Source organism: Rissa tridactyla, chromosome 4, assembly GCF_028500815.1.
Source record: "Rissa tridactyla isolate bRisTri1 chromosome 4, bRisTri1.patW.cur.20221130, whole genome shotgun sequence".
NCBI classification, from domain to species: Eukaryota; Metazoa; Chordata; class Aves; order Charadriiformes; family Laridae; genus Rissa; species Rissa tridactyla.
In genome coordinates this window covers 72,794,395-72,815,219 of record NC_071469.1, presented here as the reverse complement: position 1 = coordinate 72,815,219, position 20,825 = coordinate 72,794,395, and the positions used below count along the sequence as shown (strand labels likewise).

Here is a 20,825-nt window from a genome sequence, read left to right as displayed (position 1 = left end):
GGCGGGGGCGGCCGCGACACGCCCCTCCCGGCCACGCCCCCCTGACCACGCCCTACCACGCTCCTCTCCCGTAACGACCGCTCGGTGCTCGGCGCGCCCTCCCGCGGGCGGCCCGGCGGAGGACGGCGGCTCCGGGGGGATGCTCCGGGGGGATGCTCGGCGGGATGCTCCGAGGGTTGCAGTGGGGGGATGCTCCGGGGGAATACTCTGGGGGGATGCTCGGGTGCTTGCTCCGGGGGGATGCTCCGAGGGTTGCAGTGGGGGGGGTGCTGCGGTGGGATGCTCTGGGGGGATGCTCCAGGGGGGTGCTGCGGTGGGATGCTCCGGGGGGATGCTCCAGGGGGATGCTCCGGGGGGATGCTCGGGGAGATGCTCCGAGGGTTGCTGTGGGGGGATGTTCCGGGGGAAAGCTGCGGTGGGATGCTCAGGGGGGATGCTCCGGGGGGGTGCTCCAGGGGGATGCTCCGAGGGTTGCAGTTGGGGGATGCTCTGGTGGGATACTCTGGGGGGATGCTCCGGGGGGATGCTTCAAGGGTTGCAGTGGGGGGATGCTGCAGTGGGATGCTCTGGGGGGATGCTCCAGGGGGATGCTCAGCGGGATGCTCCAAGGGTTGCTCCGGGGCGATGCTCCGAGGGTTGCAGTGGGGGGGGTGCTGCGGTGGGATGCTCTGGGGGGATGCTCCAGGGGGGTGCTGCGGTGGGATGCTCCGGGGGGATGCTCGGGGAGATGCTCCGAGGGTTGCTGTGGGGGGATGCTCCGGGGGAAAGCTGCGGTGGGATGCTCAGGGGGGATGCTCCGGGGGGGTGCTCCAGGGGGATGCTCCGAGGGTTGCAGTTGGGGGATGCTCTGGTGGGATACTCTGGGGGGATGCTCCGGGGGGATGCTTCAAGGGTTGCAGTGGGGGGATGCTGCAGTGGGATGCTCTGGGGGGATGCTCCAGGGGGATGCTCAGCGGGATGCTCCGAGGGTTGCTCCGGGGCGATGCTCCGAGGGTTGCAGTGGGGGGATGCTCCGAGGGGATGCTACGGAGGGATGCTCGAGGGGTTGCTCCAGTGGGATGCTCTGGCATCAGGGATGCTGCAGCAGGATGCTCCAGGTGGATGCTTGTCCTGGTTTGAACAACACAGCACTCATTTCTCTCCTAACGCCTGGGAAAACTGCACTTTTAGAAGATGCCAGTGTCTGCATTTGTGAAAATATTTACTTTATCGCCAGCTCTAGAGTGCGGGTTTCAAGGTCTCGCTGTTTTTGAGCCTTGCCAGGCGCAGGGATGAGGAAGAGCGAGACCTGGGCACTTGACTCAAGCTGCCACCAGGATTATTTCATACCATGAATGGCACATTCCATAGAAATCATTGGCTGTCCCTGCGGGGAGTGCATGGCTTCCTGCTGATGGAATGGGCTGAGGATAATCCTTGTATGTTTTATCCTGGTATCGGGATCAATATTGGTTCTTTGGTATTAAAACTATTAAATTTATGTTATTTTTTAAAATAAAAGATTTATTTTAAAATAGTAAGATTTATTAAATCTATTTATATTTCAACCCTCGTGTTTCCTTGTTTTTCCCCATTTCCTCTTCCCGGGTGGGGAGGGCTCATCGGGTGAGAGGATAATTGTTGAAATGACAATAAATTGTTGTGGGTTTCTCAAGGCATAACAATGCTCCAGCAGGATGCTCCAGTGGGATGCTCTGGCATCAGGGATGCTGCAGACCCCGGGAGACTCTGGGCTGGCCGGTGGGGCTGCTCACCCCGGGTGAACTGAAGCATGGGTGGGAGGCTGGGCTGAAGGAAGGTGGGCCCATGCTGACCTCATGAAGTTCAACAAGGCCAAGTGCAAGGTCCTGCACCTTGCAATTTGTGCTTGGGACAACCCCCAGCCCAAATCCAGGCTGGGCAGAGAATGGCTGGAGAGCAGGCCTGAGGAGAGGGACTTGGGGGTGTTGATGGATGAGAAGCTCAACACGCCCCGACAACGTGTGCTGGCAGCCCAGAAACCCCCGGCAGCCTGGGCTGCATCCCCAGCAGCGTGGGCAGCAGCGTGAGGGGGGGGATTCTGCCTCCAGCACTGGGGCACCAACAGCAGAAGGACACGGAGCTGTTGGAGCGGGGCCAGAGGAGGCCCCGGAGATGCTGGGAGGGCTGGAGCCCCTCTGCTGGGAGGACAGGCTGAGAGAGCTGGGGGGGTTCAGCCTGGAGAAGAGAAGGCTCCGGGGAGACCTTCCAGCCCCTGCCAGTCCCTAAAGGGGCTCCAGGAAAGCTGGGGAGGGACTCTGGAGCAGGGAGGGGAGCCATGGGACGAGGGGGAAGGGGTTTAAACTGAAAGAGGGGAGATTTAGCTGAGATCTGAGGAAGAAATTGTTTGCTGTGAGGGTGGTGAGCCCCTGGCCCAGGTTGCCCAGAGAAGCTGTGGCTGCCCCATCCCTGGAGGGGTTCAAGGCCAGGCTGGACGGGGCTTGGAGCAACGTGGTCTGGTGGGAGGTGTCCCTGCCCAGGGCAGGGGGTGGCACTGGATGGGCTTTAAGGTCCCTTCCAACTCTAACCATTCCATGATTCTACAGCTCTATGAAACAACCCGTTCGGGGGCAGGAGGAAAGCAGCGGAGGGATGGGCTGTCCTGCCCGGGGCAGCCCGTGGCCAGGGGTGCAAGCGGTACCACTCTGGCACCAGGGCCAGTGTTGATGCCATTGAGGGCATTACGCATCCAAAGGTGGTGATGCTAACGAAGACATAGAAGAAGGGTCATATATGGCTATGGTGGGCTTGGAAAGGAGCATGAACATAGAGCCGGGACCCCCAGTAGGACCCAGGCAGGGGAAACTGCAGCTGCACCAGGGGTGGGACTGGGGACACGGAAGGTGTTGTCGCTCTTGGCATCGGCACAAAGCATTGCTGGGCACTTTGAGCACAACCCAGCAGGGCAAAGCTTTTGCAAAGGTGATTTTACTTTCTTTTTGACTGATTACCTGGGCAGTGAAGACGGCTTGGTGCAAGGAGCGGTGGGCAGGGAGCCTTCCCCTCACTCCCAGCTCCAGCCTGGGCTCCCAGCAGGAGCAAGGAGTGGGGAGGCTGGGGGAGCTCAGCAGAGATGCCCAGGCAGTGGCAGGGGCCATGTCCAAGAGGCGAGGGCAGCAAGGCACGACCAGCCTGGCGGAGGCAAACCAAAGGGGGGATTTAATTACACCTTTGACAATTTAAAAGGGGAGCGGGAAGCACCTCTTCTCTGCGCCAGCCCTTGCCAGGCCACTCCTGCGCTGCCTTTGCTGGCAGGAGCCGGCTGGCAGGGGGTGGCAGCAGCAGGCTGCTTTCCCCAGACGTTTTCTTCCGCTGGAAAATGTTTGCTGCACCCATTTCTGTGCCGGGTCAGAGAGACGGGAAGAGGTGACGCTGCTGAGGCTGCCGGGGAGGCGTCCTGGAGCTCACTCCAGCGGGTTCTGCCTGGCACTCCATGCCCGAGGGTGTCCATGCCATAAGCAGTACCAGCCAGAGGGCTCAGTCTGGCCCAAGTGTCCTTCTCTCCTGGATCCAGGGACATGCAGACACAACTGAGAGCACTCTGCCGGTGTCCCTTCTCGCCCCCTGCCAGGCGACAACCCTGCTCCCTGGGCTGCCTGGGCATCCCTTGCTGCCTGCCCAGGACATGGGGTGCTGGATCTGGGAGCCACAGGGATGGGGTGTTGGAGATGGGGCACCCCACAGAGCTGGGGGGATAGCCCAGGGTCAGTGGGAAAGTGGGAGCTTTTAGGGGTGTCCGAGAGGGCTGGGGAGGTGAGGGGGACCCAGGAACCATGGGTGACCCCCCTGGGGTGCACCCAGGCTGGCGCTCAGGCAGCGGCTGGGGCAGAGATGGGTGGTCTCGGCTGGCAGCAGAAGGGGCTGGGCTGGGAGGGGGATTGGGTGCGGAGACTGGGAAACTGGCAGGTGCAGGAGTCAGGATGAGCCAGGGTGAGGGGACTCGGGCAGAGCCGCGGCACCAGGGGAGGGCAGGGGGGACCAGGGTGATGCAGGGGGCACTGGGTGGGAGCCAGAGGACGGGCATGGGGCAGTGGGCACGAGGGTGATGCGGGGGTGTGGGGCAAGTGCAGGGGGACTGCCATGGGACAGAGGGCACTGTGGCAGGAGCCAGGGGCACCAGGGGGTACCCGGGCAGGAGCCAGGGGACTGGCATAGGGCAGGGGGGAACCAGCATGATGCCAGTGGCACAGAGGCAGATGCAGGGAGGACCAGGGCAAGTGCAGGGGCCTGGCATGGGGCAGGGGGCACCAGTGTGATGCAGAGGGCACCGAGGCAGATGCAGGAGGACCAGCAGGGGACAGGGGGCATTGGGCAGGAGGCAGGGGACTGGCATGGGGCAGGGGGCACCAGGGTAGCGTCAGGGGGACAGCCATGGGGCAGGGGCCATTGGTATGATGCAGGTGGCACCGAGGCAGAGGCAGGGGCCCAGGGCAAGTGTAAAGGTCTGGCATGGGGTAGGGGCCACTGGGCAGAAGCCTGGGGGCTGGCATGGGGTAGGAAGCACCAAGGTGATGCAAGGGCGACCGGGGCAGGAGCCAGGGGACTGGCATGGGGCAAGGGGCACCACGGTGATGCAGGGGTCTGGGGCAAGTGCGAGAGGACTGGCATAGGGTAGGGGGCACTGGGAAGGAGCCAAGGGACTGGCATGGGGCACCAGATGGGATCCCAGGGACTGGCATGGGGCAGGGGGCACCGGGTGGGATCCAGGGGACTGGTACAGGGCAGAGGGCACTGTGGGAGGAGCCAGGGGCACTACGGTGGTGCAGGAGGTACCCGGGCAGGAGCCAGGGGACCGGCATAGCGCAGGGGGGGCCAGCGTGATGCCGGTGGCACGGAGGCAGATGCAGGGAGGACCAGGGCAAGTGCAGGGGTCTGGCATGGGGCAGGGGGAACAGCCTTATGCAGATGTCCGAGGCAAGCGCAGGGGGACTGGCATGGGACACTGGGCAGGAGCCAGGGGACTGGTGTGGGGCAGAGGGCTCCAGATGGGATCCAGGGGACTGGTGTGGGACAGAGGGCTCCGGGTGGGATCCAGGGGACTGGCGTGAGACAGAGGGCACCGTCTGGGATCCAGGGGACTGGTACGGGGCAGGGGGCACCAGGATGATGCAGGGTGGCCCGGGGCATGCGCAGGGGGACGGCGGTGGAACCGGGAGGGTGCAGGTGCGCTGGGGTGGAGGGGGATGCAGGGGCGGTGCCGGGCCCCGGGGCAGATGCAGAGGACCCGGGGCAGCACCGGGGGACCCGGAGGTGGGGGGGGGGGGAGAGGGGCCGGCCTCGGGCGGGGCGGGATGCGGCGGGCGGAGCCGGTGGCGTGGGCCGTGTTGGGGGGGGGGCCGGGCCGGCGCGTCCCCACGTGCCCGTGACGCGGGCGGGGGCCGGTATCGCGGCGGAGCGGCGGGGAGCGGCGGGGAGCGGCGGGGAGCCATGCAGCCCCCGGCGGCCTCCCCCGGCCCCGCCGCCCCGGAGGGCGCCGAGCTGCTGCGGTGGCAGTGGCGGGAGGTGCAGGCGCCCTGCCTGGTGGCCGCCTGGATCCTGGTGGCCAGCCTGGCCAAGATCGGTGAGTGTGTCCCGTCCGCCTCCCCGCCCCCCCCCCCCCCCCTTCCCCGGTCCCCCGGGCTCGCCCCCGGGGCAGGCAGGGTGGGATGCGGCACCCTCGGCGGGCGTGGGGGCATGCGGGGGCGAGGGGTGCCACCACACGCCAGGACACGGGTCATGGGGACAAATGGCCAGAGCCCGGCTGGTCACCATCCCCAGCTGGGCTGCGGTGGCTTGGTGCGACCCCACCACCGCCTTCTCCATCCCCTTCCATGGGATGGCAAGAGGTGGCAAGGTGAAGGTACAGCCTGAGGGACAATGCGGGGGCCTGGTCCCTTTTTCCCCGTGAGGGATGGACGGGTGGGTGCAGAGGAGGGAGGGTTCAGGAGGAGAAGAGGAGCTGAGCAGAGATGTCCGGCAAGGATGTCCCATGCCCCAAAGGCTGGCACTGCACATGCCACCATCAGGGCTGGATGCTGTGTGATCCCCCCAGGCCTGGGAAGGGCTGGCGACAGGTCCGTGCCTGTGGTCCCCTCCGGTGGGTCACCCCAGATCCGCATGGCCTTGGGCTTTCCTGCTCCCCAGCACAGGACCAGGCAGGCGGGGGATGGCTCTGCTGCAGGAGGCCGCGTGGGGAGGCGCAAGGAGGATGTGTGTGAGCTGCCACAGGGCTGTGCCCCCCACCAGCACCCTGGGTGATGCGGAGGGGACACCTGTGTGCGGGTGCCCAGCAGAGTCCCCAGGGGCTGGTCCCCAGTGGTGTCCCTGCTGGGCCCAGGGGATGAGACTGTGACCTTGAGGCAGGTTTCCTCCTTGGGGGGCCCCGCTGTGGGCACAGCCCCCATTGTGGGGGCATGGGCACCCTCTTAGTTTGGAGCTGGCTCAAGAAATATGGGTTTGGAGGTAGCCAGGGGAGTCTCCAAGCAGCTGGGGACCAGCAGTAGCTCTTGGTACACAAGGGACAGCTACAGCTGTGACCACCAGCTGCCCTCTGCCTGTCCCAAGTGCCATCGAAACCAGTGCCGCGGACCTCATGCTCCTGTCTTTCCTTGGCCTTCTTGCAAGGGAGACCTAAAGCATCGCGAGGAATGAATTAAAGGGCGTTGTGAGCTTAAAAATCCAACCCTCTGTCTGCAGCTGTGCCACCTCCAGCTGCCGAGCGCGTCCCTCCTACCTGCAGAAGATCAGAGAGACAATTCTTTTCCCTGGCTTTTATTTTCTTCTCTCAAATGTCTCCTCGGAGCTGCTCCCAGTGCGGGTTTCCCTTGATGTGCTCCCCTTTGCCCCCGAGCCCTGCCATGCTCTCCCAGGCCTGAGGAGAGCTGATGGCCACCCTCCCTGTCCCTCTGGGTGGCACAACCCCGGTGGTGGGTAGCTCTGGGCTGCCTGTCTCAACGCATCCGATGGGTCCGATGGATACTCGCAGCCCAGACTTGGAGACAGGGCTGTGGGCAGCACCCTGGCGGGGGGGGTCCCCAGAGGTAGCACACGCGGTTCCCAGGGCGCACGGGAGCCCATGGAGGAGATGGAGCCGGGGGGTGTCGGGGAGCGGAGCGGGGCTGTGGATGCCTGGTGTAGGCTGGAGCAGAGGAGCGGTGGCGGTTGCGGCGCTGGGCTGCCAGCTCACAGCCCTGTGACTGCAGGGGAGGAAGCGGCCTCGCGGCCGGGTGATGGGGAAGTGACACTGCGGGCTCTGTTCTCACAGTCGGTCACGATGCCAGGGTGCCCCTGAGCCTGCAAACACCCAGGGCGGGGACAAACTGGCTTGGGTGTTGCCTTCCTGCACAGCGAGGGGGCTTTGCTGCCTTTTCCGTATTTGGTCAGAGCACAGGTCTGCTTGAAGGGGATGTGGGGAAGAGAGAAGGGAAGAAGGTTGCCCCAAACATGCTCCTCACCCACAGCTGGCCCGTGGGCGGAGATTTGCTAGCAAACGGATGTTTCTCAGCCCAGCGGCATCCTCACGGGTCGCAACCCTCTCTCCTCGCATCATCAGCTCTGTCCCCAGCTCCTTGTGTCTTGGTTTAGGTATTTTGCCGTTTCTCAAGCAGCAGAGGAGGTTTTGGCCCTGAGTCTTCCCAATGGCGAATGCTGTATTATGGATGCCTGAGTGTGGATTATGGTTCTGAAGTTAATTCACATGTGGCTAAGTTACTGTTGCTGTGGGAACCTTTAACGCTGAAATTCTTGACTGGCGCGTGTAAAATTAGAGCTTGTTCCACCCATCCCCGCTGGCTGCTCCCCTGCAGCACAGAGGAGCTCGTGTGCTGCCATTTGCTCGGGAGAGTGGCAGCATCCCCCCTCAGCCAGGGGATTTCGGGACAAGCAGGGTCTTTCCCATCGATGCTGCTCCCTTCTTTGCCCAAGTTTTTGGCTTGGGGGAAAGAAAGATGGGTGACAGCCAGGAGCCGTGTCCCTGTGTCCCCATAGCATCTCTGGGGGCTCTCCTGGGTCTCTCCAGCCAGCCAAGGACATACCTCCGCAGCACGGGGAGTGCAGATGGGTTGCTGGAGCAGGGAGCAGGGATCTTGGCAATGCTCCCGAGTGCGCAGAAAGGGGCTGGACGCCTCGTTCCTTTCTTGAAAAACTTCAGAGCTTTGTTCCCGTGGGTGGGAAGTGGTTTCGCAACCTGCCGCAGGCGCTGAGCAAGTGCCTTTCACCCACCAGCACTGCCTTCGCCGGCCTTGTGTGGGGTGAACAGGGCTCTCCCCGCGGCTTCTGCGGTCATTTAGCAGGAATTTGGTTGGGCTGGAGCTCGGTCAGCCCTTCTCCAGGCAGTGAGTTTGCTTGGAAGGCTGTAGAGTCTGTATTGCCACCGCCTCTGTGGCTGAATCGCGGCCCTTGGCAGTGAGCAGAGGCGGCGGGGGGTGAGGGTGGCCCTTAGCCCTCCCCTGCGGCCAGGGCCCTTGGCTGCAGAAATACGGCAGAAGGTTGGCCCTGGGTGCCCTGCACCTCTTTCCCCTTGAGGTGGTTGGTGATGGAATTGCAGGTCACACCGCCCCGGTGCTCACCATTCTGCTGGCTGTGGCAGTGTTCCCAGTGCATTACCGCAGGGGAGCAGTGCCGGGGCTCGCCAGGATGGCATGGATAGGGTTTACTGTGCCAAGGAGCAGCACAGGTCACTGTGAAGGTCTCAATGAGGGGAGAAGCATCCCTTTGCCTGCCCGTTTGGTGGTGAGCTCAAAGATGTCGTCTCTGGTTAGGAACCAGATCTTTGACATTGAGTTATCATCTAATTCAGTGCTTGGCTGCAGTGAAGGAAAGCAAATGAACTAAGGTTCTAGGAAAGGAGAAAGGAAGAATATCAGGAGTCCATGACCTCAGCGCCCAGGGTGGCCGCATCTCAGGGACACTGGGACTGGTTCCAGAAAGGGTAGAGCAGGACTGGGAGAGGTTCAGAGGAGAATGACAAGGGCAGAGAGATATGGAAGCCAACTAATGAAGCACTGCCTGTTCCTGGGCTCCTCTCCAGGTCTGTGCCACTGGAGACAGGCCCTTGGGCTCGGCAGGGCTGTGATCTGTCCGTGGGGGATCCTAAGGAGGGAAGAAGTCAAGTGACCTACAGGTTGATGTGTGACCATAGCACAGCTTTCCTTCTGGTGGGATGACTTGGCACAAGCAATGGGGACCTTCAATCCAGCTAAAGGACTTTAGGGCCTGGGGTTTGGCAGCAGGGCTGGGCTTGCAGCCAAGTGACAGCTCAGAGGCTGCTCTGATGTCCCTTCTACCTGTGGGGTGCTCAAGGACAGAGGTGGCTCTGGAAGTGCCTGGAGGAACCCACTCCCCAGCAGAAGGTTTCTTCGTCTCACGGCCAAGTCATGCTACAGAACTGGGCTGGACATCACAAGTGATGGCAGAACTCAACAATGGCGGGGGGAGGGCCAAAACTGCTGTGACCCTTGACAGCCTTTCCTCAAGCACTGCCCTGTGGGGGGGTTAGGAAAAATACAGCACCCTGTGCCAGGGAGGAGAAATGTGCAGGGACGGGGCGTTGCCCACCTGGAAGCTGGAATGATTTGGATGCCCTGGCCTTGGCGACAAGGCTGCCTGGAGGAGCGATTCCCTTGTTCTGGCTGGCGTGACATCCCGCTGGCTCGTGCCTGAGCTGCAGGCTCATTGCCACATTGCTGATGGATGAATACCAGGGCATACTCTCCTTGCTCAAAAAAAAATACACCCTGTTCCACGGCAGTTTAAGATTTGCTCCAAACCTCGCACGGAATAAGCTGATTATTCAAAGCATCGCTAAATCTGCAGCTCCTGCGCGCCTGTTTTTTGCATGCAGGTAGGTTAGCCGGTGCTGAGGAAGGTTGTGCTCCCGCACGGAGACCGGCCGACTGCCTCATGCTGCAGTGCTTTGCATGCTGCTCCGTCTGCTTCCTCAGACGGCTGCAACCAAGGTCACCCCGTCACCAGGGCTGAGCATCCTCGTCTCTGAGCTGGGTAACGTGTCCCGGTGAACCTGGATGCCTTCGCTCGAACAAGCAGCTGGCATTGCTTGTGACACCATGAATATGCTCGCTGGCTGCTTTTATTCTTTAAATGCAGATACCAGAGGCCAATAAAAGCAAAATGCTCGTCTGCATAGCTAATTAGATAGTGGCTGGGGAGGAGAGGGAGATCTCAAAGAGTCAGGGACCTGAAATCCTGACCTGGGAGCTAGCTGGAACATCTTCTGCCCACACATGGCCACAAAGCAGCCTTAGGTGTTCCCTTGTCCACCCTGGGGTCCGTCATGCATCAGCCAACCCTTCTGTGTGGCTTGTGGATCTGGGATGCTCTGTCCATGTACTTGTTTGGCTGATGCTCTCATTCTTCCTTTCCTTCGAGTTTTCCATCTGTCAAGGAAGGTGACGTCCGTCGTCCCGGAGAGCTGCCTCCTCATCCTGCTGGGCCTGGGCCTGGGGGGCATCGTGTTGGCCGTGGCGAAGAAAGCCGAGTACCAGCTGGAGCCCAACATGTTCTTCCTCTTCCTTCTGCCCCCCATCGTCCTCGACTCAGGCTACTTCATGCCCAGCCGGCTGTTCTTCGACAACATTGGTGCCATCCTCACCTACGCGGTGGTGGGCACGCTCTGGAACTCCTTCACTACCGGCACTGCGCTCTGGGGGCTGCACCGGGCCGGGCTCATGGGTGGGTGCACAGGGCTGCCCAGCTTGGACCGCATCCCCAAAAGATGGGTTTGAGGGTGCAAAGCACCCCCAAGGTCAGAGCCCATTGCCCGGCCCTGCTGTGGATTCCCAGGAAGCATAGCAGGAGCAGGGTCCTGGCATCCTGGGAATGGTGCTCTGGCAGGACCAACAAGCGCGCAGGACAAATGGGATCAGCACTGGGCTGACTCATGTCTTTGCTATTTTTGTCGCCGACCTTGGCTAGCTTTGCTCACTCGCTGTCGTGTTCCCTGTCCTTGGCTGGAGCCACTGGCCCTGGCTGGCCTGGGCCATGTTTGGAGCTCTCCTGAGCCCCAAGGAACTGCTTGATGCCTGGACCTCAGGTGGGGCTGCGGAGCCTCCTTGAGTGCATACCTGCCAGAGGAGCAGTGAGGCACCTGGGTGCCAAGAGGGACATCCAAATCCTGCTCCCCTCATCTTGCAGTGAGGATGTGATGAGCCCCACTTCGCCTGGGGGATCTCTGAGGTCTGTAATGCTGTGGCCAAGTGACTGGGAGCAGATGCGGGGCAGGCTTGTCTCAGCCTGGTGATCTGGGCTCTGAGGCAGATGATCTGCCTGAATTGGTTCTTCTGTCCTAGCAGATCCAGGCGTCAAAGCTGGGCTGATGGATTTCCTGCTCTTCGGCAGCCTCATCTCGGCTGTGGACCCCGTGGCAGTGCTGGCTGTCTTTGAAGAGGTCCATGTAAATGAGACCCTCTTCATCATCGTGTTTGGCGAGTCCCTCCTGAATGATGCTGTCACCGTGGTGAGTTGGAGCCTGGGGGACTTTAAAGTGGAGCCTGACATGGGCCAGGGTACTGGTGTCTCTCAGGATGGGCAGAGGATGCAGGTGACATCCCTAAGCCAGGGGCAGACCCATGCTGTGCTCTCTGGGTCCACTCTCCTGGCCTTGGGGGACTTTGCCTGCCGAGATGAGTTGTGTCACCTGGCAGATATGGGGCAGGCAATGCCTCTTCTGTAGGGTCCATCCTGCCCGCAGGGGCTGCCCCTCTCAAGGCAGGGCAATACCCTGCCTTCCCCAAGGGATTTGCCTTGCCTGCAGGTGCTGTACAAGGTCTTCAACTCTTTTGTGGAGCTGGGTCCAGCACACATCCATGCCACCGACTACGTGAAGGGGGTAGGTGAGTATGTGCCCCACCAGCCCCTCCAACTCTTCCTCTGGTGTAGAATTGTAGGGGGTGAGCACGGGCGCTGTCGTACTGTAGGGTGGGCACTGAGCACCACAGTTCTGTCATCTCCATCCCACCTGTCATCTGGAGCGGGCATATGCTGGCCATCACTATGGGATGCTTTGTTGGGGACATAGGTGGGAGCATGGAGCTTGGCCAGCCCAGCCCAGCATGGCCATGGGGCACAGGATCTGGGCTCACTCACTCATGGTGAGTCCCAAAGGTGTAAACAAGTCTTCTCCCCACCAGCCTCCTTCTTCCTGGTCAGCCTTGGGGGCACAGCCGTGGGGCTGCTCTTTGCCTTCCTCCTGGCCCTCATCACGCGGTTCACCAAGCGTGTGCGCATCATTGAGCCGCTCTTCGTCTTCCTCCTGGCTTACGTCGCGTACCTCGCTGCTGAGATGGTCTCGCTCTCCTCCATCCTGGCGTGAGTACCAGGGTGTCCCCAGGGAGGCATCCAGGAAATCAGGGGTGCAGTGCTGGGCAGCAAGAGGTGGTGAGCAGACCCACTCCTCATCCCACCTGTAGGGTCATGCCGGCTCCTTCTGCCCCTCTGCAGAGTCACCTTCTGTGGGATCTGCTGCAAGAAGTACGTGGAAGCCAACATCTCCCAGAAATCCCGCACAACAGTCAAGTACACCATGAAGACACTGGCCAGCAGTTCAGAGACCATCATCTTCATGTTTCTGGGCATCTCGGCTGTGGACACCTCCAAGTGGGCATGGGACACAGCGCTGGTGCTGGGCACCCTGTTCTTTATCCTGCTGTTCAGAGCTGTGGGTCAGTCTGTCCTGCTGTGCTTCTGACCCAGCCCTTTTCATGCCAAAAAGTGGTATTCCCCAAGAAAGGCTGGGACATGAGTCCAGCCATGGCTCCTGGCTGGGGTTTTGTCCCATTCTCCAGGAGCACGCAGGGCTCTGACGGCATCCTGTGCTCTCCTTCTCCTTCCCTAGGTGTTGTCCTCCAGACCTGCGTGCTCAACCGCTTCCGCCTCATCCCCCTGGACAGGATCGACCAGGTGGTCATGTCATACGGCGGCCTCCGTGGAGCAGTGGCTTTTGCCCTGGTCATCCTGCTGGACAGGGAGAAGGTGAAAGCCAAGGACTACTTTGTGGCAACGACCATCGTGGTGGTGTTCTTCACTGTCATTGTGCAGGTGAGGGTGGGCACCGTGCCCTCCTCCTCTTGCCCAGAGCTCACCAGGGGGGCCAGACGGGCACTTGGGCACGTGTGCTTGGGGGAAGTACCTCTTTTCAAGTCACCTTTGGTCCTTGGTGCCACCTGGCACCACCAGGTTGGTATGATGGACTGCCGTGGCAGCTGTCACGATGGCAAGGCCACGGCCCACGTTCTTTCTGTTTTGGCGTCTTGTTCTGGGACTGGGTCTGAAAGCAGGAACAGTGTGTGCCTGGCCAGGCTGTTTTTCTTAAAAGCTGCTGATGGCCCATGGCTCTGGGCTTCCTGCGCCCCCAGAAGGGGAGGTCCATGGCGGATGAATGTGAGCTTAGGGGAAGGGGGCTGGGGGGGTACAACATGGTTGCTGCCTGCCGGGACACAGGACCATCGCCCAGGTCCTGGGTGCAGGGAGATGGGTTGGTAGGGGTGTGCTGTCCCTGGTCACTTCCTGCTGCTTCTGCTCCCCATGCCCCAGCCACACACCTTCTTATCCTTCCAGTCTTTCCCTTGCCTTCTCCTGCCATTCTAGGGCCTCACCATCAAACCCCTGGTGACGTGGCTGAAGGTGAAGCGCAGTGACCACCACAAGCCCACGCTGAACGAGGAGCTGCATGAACACGTAGGTGCTGGCACCGGGGGCTGCCTGGCTCCCTGCGCTGCTGGGGCTGGGCGAGGGCGATGCACGGCCTTGGCACCCCCGGGGCACCCGCACCCTTGCCACTGCTCTCACCCTCTTCTCCTCGCTCAAGGCCTTTGACCACATCCTGGCAGCGGTGGAAGACATTGTGGGGCACCACGGCTACCATTACTGGCGGGACAAGTGAGTGTCTTAGCCAGGATCCTCTGCTGGCCATCAGGTGGACGGGGGACATGTGCCAGCCATGGGGACATGGCAGGGTCCCCGCTGGAGGACACCCCTGCTGTAGGCAGAGCAGCAGGACTAGGAAGGCTGTATGCTGTCCTTCAGTCCGTCTGGAAGGGGGACCATCTGGCTGCTGCTCTGCAGCAGACCGAGGTCCAAAAAGCATCCCAGAGAGGCGTCAGGCAAATGCAGCTGGAGATGCTGCGACAGCTGGCATTGCTTGCCCATGCTGGAGCTGCTGGGGGCCTGTGGGGTGTCCGTGGTGGTGGCAATGGCCCTGTGCCTCCCCACGGATGGAGCTGCCCTGGGCGCTGAGGAGGGAACAGCCCTGTTAAAGCCTGAGCAGTGTTTATCCACAGTACGGCGACAGGAAAAGGATGAGAAAAGCTGGTTTCCTGGAGGGGAAGTGCTCCAGCGGGGCAGCCGTGCCGGCCCCAGTCTCACTCCCATCACCTCCTGCAGACCCGCCGGTCTCCGGCTTCCCCTTGGGCAGGGACGAAGGGTCAGCGTGTCCCCTCCCCTCCTGCCCTCCCTGGCAGCATGTCCCTGGGTCTAGCCTACTCTCGCCATGCTTTGGACACTTTCAACCTTGTGTGGGCAGGGGGTGCCTGGCTGTGGTACCCCGTGGGAGCTAAACCGCCCATGTCTTCATCTCGTGGTAGGTGGGAACAGTTCGACAAGAAGTATCTGAGCCAGCTCCTGATGCGGAAATCTGCCTACAGGCTGCGGGATGAGATCTGGGATGTTTACTACAAGCTGAACATCCGTGATGCTATCAGCTTCGTCGACCAGGTCAGGGCACGTGGTAAGGGATGGGTGGTGGGATGGCCCCGACAGGAGCTGGCTGGCCTCGTCTGGCCTCGGTGGTGGTCTACCCCGTGTATGGCCACGCCGTGTCCCCTCTGGCCAGGCAATGGGGACCCTCACAACCCAGCTGGGTCCTTGCTGCCTTGCTGCCAGCCTTGCCTTCCCAACCTCCCAGGGTGGCCACGTGCTCTCGGCTGCCAAGCTGGCACTGCCCTCTATGCCCAGCCGCACGTCCATGTCGGAGTCGTCGGTCACAAACCTCCTGTGAGTATGAGCATCCCTCCAAGCTCCGGGGCAGACCCTGCTGGACCCCCCCAGCCAACCCTTTCCCTGGGGGTGGGTTGTGCCAGGGTTGGCAGGGGGCTGGTAGGGTGCAGGCATGGAGCCCAGCATCTCCATCTCCATCTTCCCCCCAGGAGGGAGAGCGGGAGCGGCGCATGCCTGGACCTACAGGTGATTGACACGGTGCGGAGCCGCCGGGACAAGGAGGACGCTGCCATGCACCATGTGCTGCGAGGGAGCCTCTACAAGCCCCGCCGGCGGGTGAGCACTCCCTGGCCGTGGTGTGCGGCTCACCCCGAGGGTAGCAGCCCCCGCAAGAGGAGCAGGGATGGAGGATGCTCCATGGGGCCAGCTGCTCACCCTGTGTCTCTTTGCCTCTCCCTCGGCCAGTACAAGGCCAGCTACAGCCGTCACTTCATCTCTCCAGATAAACAAGAGCGCCAAGATAAAGAAATCTTCCGGCAGAACATGAAGAGGCGGCTGGAGACCTTCAAGTCCACAAAGCACAACGTCTGCTCCTCCAAGAGCAAGGCTAGGCTGAAGGAAAAGGGCAGGAAAAAGGCAAGTGTTCCCCAAACGCCTGCTCCCTTCCTAGCTCTGAGATTTAGCCTCCCCCAGGCTGCAGAGAGTGAGGCCCTTTGGGGGTTAGTTGAGGTGCTGCAGGGCATCGGCAGCTCCAGAGCCAGCAAGGAGAGCAGTTCATCTCATCTCAGTCCTGCGTATGCTGTGTGTGAGCATGCGGGTGTCGCACGTCCATGTGTCCCTACCATGCCACCAGTGCCGTGGAGTGTCTGTTCCCTGGGCAAAGCAGTCCCAAGCCCTGGAGGAGCCCCATGTTTGTTTTCCAAGAGCACTCAGCATAAAGTAGCCTGGACATTGGTGCAGATCCAGGCTCAGAAGTGTGACACTGCGGGCCTTAGGTGTCTTCTCGTGTTTGGAGGCTCTTGAAGCCATTGCAGCTGAGCTGTTTGTTGTAGGGCCGTGAAGATGCAATGTCTAAGGACTAGGAACCACTGACTGCCAGCTGCTGTCTAGCCAGGGTGGAATCTGCGTCCCTGGGGTTACCCTGGCTTGCAGGGCCACCTGCGTTGGGGCTGGGGGTTTGCACAAGGCAGGTCCCAGCTGGTCCCTCTTCCTTCACAGAAGAACATCTCTCTGACCAGCGACGCATCCAATGGGAAGACGCACAGAAATGTCCCCTGGCAGGAGGCAGGTAAGGCCGATGGCAGGTGAGGTTTGAAGGTCCTGGCAAGGGGACCTGGTGGGGTGGGGTGGAGCAGCCCACTGTGCCTGCCTACTGCCACCTCAGTACACGACAGCACCCAAGGTTGCACTAGCACCAAGTCCCTCTCCCATGAGTGCAGTCCTTCCCCCACTGGGTGCCCCATCCTCCAAACCAACTTCTTCCATCTGGCTGCAGCTCCTGTCCTGGTGATGGTCAGCTCAGAGGAGGAGGAGAGCGATAGCTCGGAGACAGAGAGAGAGGACGATGAAGGGATCGTATTCATCGCTCGAGCCACTGATGAGGTCCTGCAGGGAAAGACGACTCCTGGTAGGCACTGGGGCTCCCATGCCAGGGCGGCTGCTGTTGGGTGGCTTGTCCTTCCCTCCACCTGGGGACCAAAGTTACCTTGACCTGGGGAAAACCAAAGTCAGCAGAGCATGAATGGGAGAATTATTCTTCTCTGTGGCTCTGGAAGGACGGCAGAGCCTCCCTGGGCTTCCTGGTGGCTCCTGCATCCCTGGGCCATCTGGCCACCTGGTAGTTGTTGGTTCTGCAGTGTTTGCAGGGCCCAGGGAGAGAGCAAGAGCTGTGCAAGATCCCTCTCACTGTCCCTCCTTCTGCACCCCCAGGCAGCCTGGATGTCTGCCCCAGCCCCTGCATCATCCCACCATCACCCACCTTGGCAGAGAAGGAACTGCCGTGGAAAGGAGACCAGGCTGATCTGACTGTTTACGTCTCCTCGGAGACCACCAAAATCGTGCCAGTGGATATGCAGAAGGCATGGAACCAAAGTATTTCTTCCCTGGAGAGCATTGCTTCCCCCCCAGGCATCGAGAGCGGACCTCAGCACAGGAGATTCGCCTGCCCTGTGCTGGAGGAGCAACCCCAGTCTGCGAGCCAGGCGATGCCGGAGCAGAGCTCCTGCTTCCAGTTCCCCAGCCATGTCTCTAAGAGTGGGAGGTCGCAGAGCGACAGCAGCCCAGATGGCCCTGAGCAGCAGGAGCTGCAGCCTTTGATGGCCACGGAGGAGCAGGGCAGGATGCTGCCCACCACAGAGCCCAGATGGCTGATGTTCAACAGAGCGAGCCACCTCTGAGGCAGACTGCGGGTGGGGAAGGGGCTGGGGGCTGCGGATGGGCTGCATCCCGCTGACCGCTCTGCTGTCTTGCTTTGTAAAGCTTGTGTGTGTCTCCATAAACTCCAGGAGTGGCAGGAGAGGCCAGTACTCCTCCCGGAGCGGCACTCCAGGGTGGGCTTTGCCCATGTATCTACTGATGGAAAACTGATCGATAACTGGGCTTCATGCTGCAACAGCAGGTACCAACCTCCGTCCACCCAGGGAGGCACAGACCCCAGACCTCTTTCTTCCTCTCTGGTCCCTACTCATCTTCACAGTGCTGGGAGGCCAGAGATGTTCCTGCCAGGGCTGGGATCCCAGCCGGACTCGATCCCGTTGTGGCTGTGCCACTCTGAGGTGTGGATGTGCTGGCTACTTCAAGGTGGTTCCTCACAGCATGCATGGAGCCCAGCCAGGAGGCCAGAGATGTGCTCCTTGCCATGGCAGCTCTGCGTTCCACGGGTTATGGAGGTACCACAGAGGCAAGGCCATGACCTTCTCAGGCCTGGGAGCAGCGCTCCTGGGGTTTGGCTCCACCAGGAGCCGGACTAGTGAACCTGTACGCACAGGGACTCCTCTAGCAGCCAACCTGCTGTGCCAGCCTCACGCCTTTTGTCTGGATGTGTTCCCAGTAGCTGCGGTGTTCAGCTTTCTGGCTTTGCTAGGAGGCAGCTGCCCTGCACAGCATCCTTGGCATTCATCCTGCCCACCTCCCAGTCCCTCCAGTTGCCTGGGGCCCATCAGCTGGGAGGGCTGGTCATGGTGCGAGGAGTGGAGCGAGCAGCAGGTATGAATGTACATCAGGAGCAGGGGTGATGGGTGAGAGCTGAGTGCATCTTCAAAAGTCTGTCCCCACCACCTGCCTCCCAGCTACCCCTGGTCCCTCCTGAGAGGGCGGTGGGACCCGGTGGCAATGAATTATTCCTCATGTGACCCCCAAGGGCCAAGAATTCCTCCCCAAGAACTGCTTGGCACACAAAAGCTCAGCACAGCAGCTGGGCACCGGCAACGTGGGAGGGTTGGGGATGCTTCTCTTGGGGAAGAATGTGGATTTGGGCTGTTAGTGCCCCCAAACAGGTAAATAACTGCTTGTCCCAGCTGGATGGGCGTGCTGGGACAGCAAGTGTCAAGGGGACACTTAGATGCACTGGGTGAGTGAGCCCAATGTGGGGCAAGCTGGCGGTACCCCCTGGTACAGTCAGCAAGGCTCAGCAAAGTCTGTTCTGCTCTGTACCTGTTCCACCAGATGAGCATGAGGTTTTTAAGAGGTTTTTATATAGTTTTGCATTTCTGGTATGCCTTATTCTGGTATTGATTTCTGATATTGGGCCATACTAAATCTCTAGCTGGGTCAGTGTTTTCTGTAGCCATGGGCACCACAAATGACTCAAGACTTAATATCTTATTTGCAAGAATATTGTTTTAATGTGAAAATATATGCAGAGTATTTTGTAATGTTCAATAAATCGGAGTTGGAGCAGGTGTCGTGGTCTGTTCTCTCTGCTGTTTGGGAACCTCTGCACATCCTGGTTCCTGAGGCTCCTGCTTTGGTTCTCCCTTGCAGTCCCTCTTCTCCACCCAAGGCCACAGCCCCCCTCTCAGACTCCGTGCACCAAACTGGATTTCCTAGTTTTGATAATGTTTGCGGAAAATATGAAATTCTTTCCAAACAGAAGCTTGCTTGGAGCCGTCATTAGGCCATGCCTCGGGGAGCAGCCGGCAAGAGGCCAGCAGGCAGCCAGGTCCTTGCTGCCCGCTGTCGTAGCTGCCCGCAGAGCAGCAGAGTGCTGGGAGCCCAGATCTTCCCATGTCCGTGCTTCCTCTCTCTCTTTGCCGAAAATATGGCTCAAATGGGTCTGCTTCAGGGTATTCTGCATCACAGGAACCTCCCTGCATTGCTGTGTGCTCACTTTGCTCTTCCCTCGATCTGCTGGCCCCACTTCTCCTCAAGGAGAGTAAATGTGGTTTACCTGATTCGCAAGACGGATGTTTGGCTTATATTCAACCTGGCATCTACCGTCACCTGCAGGTCCTTTTTGGCAAGGTCCCTATCCAACTTCCTAGCCCTGAGAGCTTTGCACTGGTCCCTCTGGAAGCCCTTGCTCCTCCTGACATTTCCTGTCTGTCCCATATCCCACCACCCAGTGATGCTGGCCGAGCCGTGCTCTGCGTGCCGGACCTCAGCGCCGGCGTTTTCTGCAGACATTATCGCCTTGGCAGTGCACCAAGTTGCGCGGGCCAGGCTCTTTTCCTGGAAGTGGTGGGTCTGCAGCATTCGGGTCCTCAGAGGAGGAAAAGTAAGATGTCTCAGCTTCAGGAAATGCTGCAGCTGGTTGCGGCTGTCTCACACGTTTATCTGAGCCTCGCAGCTGATGTGTGTGCAGGCTCTCTATGCCACCAGCTCGGAGCCTCCTCTTCCCACCCTTGACCCCAGCCATGTTGTGACCAGGGATGGTGGCTCCTACTACACCCACTCCTGCAGGGTTTTCTCAGTTTTTATTCTCATACTTCACTCTCTGTATTTCCACTTTACAGGGAAAGATAGCAGGCAGCGTCCTTCCTGCACAGGATCGCTCTGATCCTTCCAGCATAGCACAGAGCCGTCTCTTTCAGCCTAAAAATACTGAAGCGCTTCAGTGGAAAAACACAAGAACTGGGCCAAACCATGAGCACATGTGCCCAAACCTCTGTTTCTCCAGTGCAGAGTAAGGCATAACCCAAGGAGCTCCTTGTCAGACTGTATCCCAGAATGTACAACCCTCTGTTATTATAAGCAACCCCATTCCGGAGCTGCCTGACTATCGCAGACCCGTCATTTTGCACACAGGCTTCTCCTTAGAGCCTGCCATTAGATCTGCACTTTTTTTTCCACAGCGATTTACTTTCTCCAGTGCTCGGCTCCTCCAGTTTCTCCGTGGTACCCGAACTTGTGAAGTCAGCAGAGGATGTAAGGCGGCTCTGGTAACAGGGTCATCAGCTGGATGGAAGAGCCAAGCCGTGGGCAATGGATTGGTGTTGGAAAGTCCCCAAGGATGGAGATGTCACCCTGTGACAGAGCCACACCACACCATGGCTGCACCACTCTTGCGCAGAATGATTTTTCTCTTTATGGCCAGCAAGAATTTCCCCTGGTGCAGCTTGTCCCCGTTTGCCTCTTGTCCTTCCAGGTGTGTCTCTGCAAAGAGTTGGGCTCTGATTTCTCTGTGTCCCTCTGTAGGTAGCTCCCCTCTTTGCCTTGTCTTTCTAAAGCTGGTCTTTCTTTTATATATATATATATATATACATTGTCCTAGGGAGGCCCAAAGTGGAGCCAGTACCCAGTTGTGTCTCACAGCTCCCAAGTCAAGAGGAATAATAATTTCCTTCACATTCTCCATTGCAGCACGGGCGCTATTGACTCATGGGAAACCTTGCGTGATTTTTCATTCTGATCTGTTTCTGGAGCACTTCTGATGCCCTTGT

At 60.1% G+C, this 20,825-nt stretch overlaps 1 protein-coding gene across 4 annotated transcripts; it reads left to right on the top strand.

Moving 5' to 3' along the window:
• Positions 1-5,401: 5,401 nt before the first annotated feature.
• SLC9A5 (solute carrier family 9 member A5) lies at positions 5,402-18,839 on the top strand. 4 transcript variants are annotated; one of them, XM_054200099.1, is made up of 17 exons: positions 5,476-5,578; positions 9,839-9,996; positions 10,384-10,686; positions 11,307-11,470; positions 11,768-11,846; positions 12,144-12,321; positions 12,454-12,674; positions 12,848-13,050; positions 13,600-13,689; positions 13,820-13,890; positions 14,595-14,724; positions 14,915-15,003; positions 15,156-15,282; positions 15,412-15,582; positions 16,165-16,234; positions 16,442-16,573; positions 16,876-18,839. In XM_054200099.1, the coding sequence occupies exons 2-17, from the start codon at positions 9,915-9,917 to the stop codon at positions 17,340-17,342; spliced, it is 2,577 nt and encodes an 858-aa protein (XP_054056074.1). In that variant the 5' UTR covers positions 5,476-5,578; positions 9,839-9,914; the 3' UTR covers positions 17,343-18,839. The 4 variants fall into 4 exon arrangements, with proteins under 4 accessions (XP_054056072.1, XP_054056074.1, XP_054056073.1 ...); XM_054200097.1 differs by lacking the exon at positions 9,839-9,996 and having other exon boundaries at positions 5,402-5,578; XM_054200098.1 differs by lacking the exon at positions 5,476-5,578 and having other exon boundaries at positions 5,699-9,996.
• Positions 18,840-20,825: the final 1,986 nt, after the last annotated feature.

Excerpts from the sequence above, each read along its gene's own strand:
- SLC9A5 (XM_054200097.1), top strand. The coding sequence starts at position 5,446 with ATGCAGCCCCCGGCGGCCTCCCCCGGCCCCGCCGCCCCGGAGGGCGCC. Across the intron at positions 13,051-13,599 it reads TCTTCACTGTCATTGTGCAG|GGCCTCACCATCAAACCCCT; the intron begins GTGAGGGTGGGC and ends CTGCCATTCTAG. Across the intron at positions 13,690-13,819 it reads ACGAGGAGCTGCATGAACAC|GCCTTTGACCACATCCTGGC; the intron begins GTAGGTGCTGGC and ends TCCTCGCTCAAG.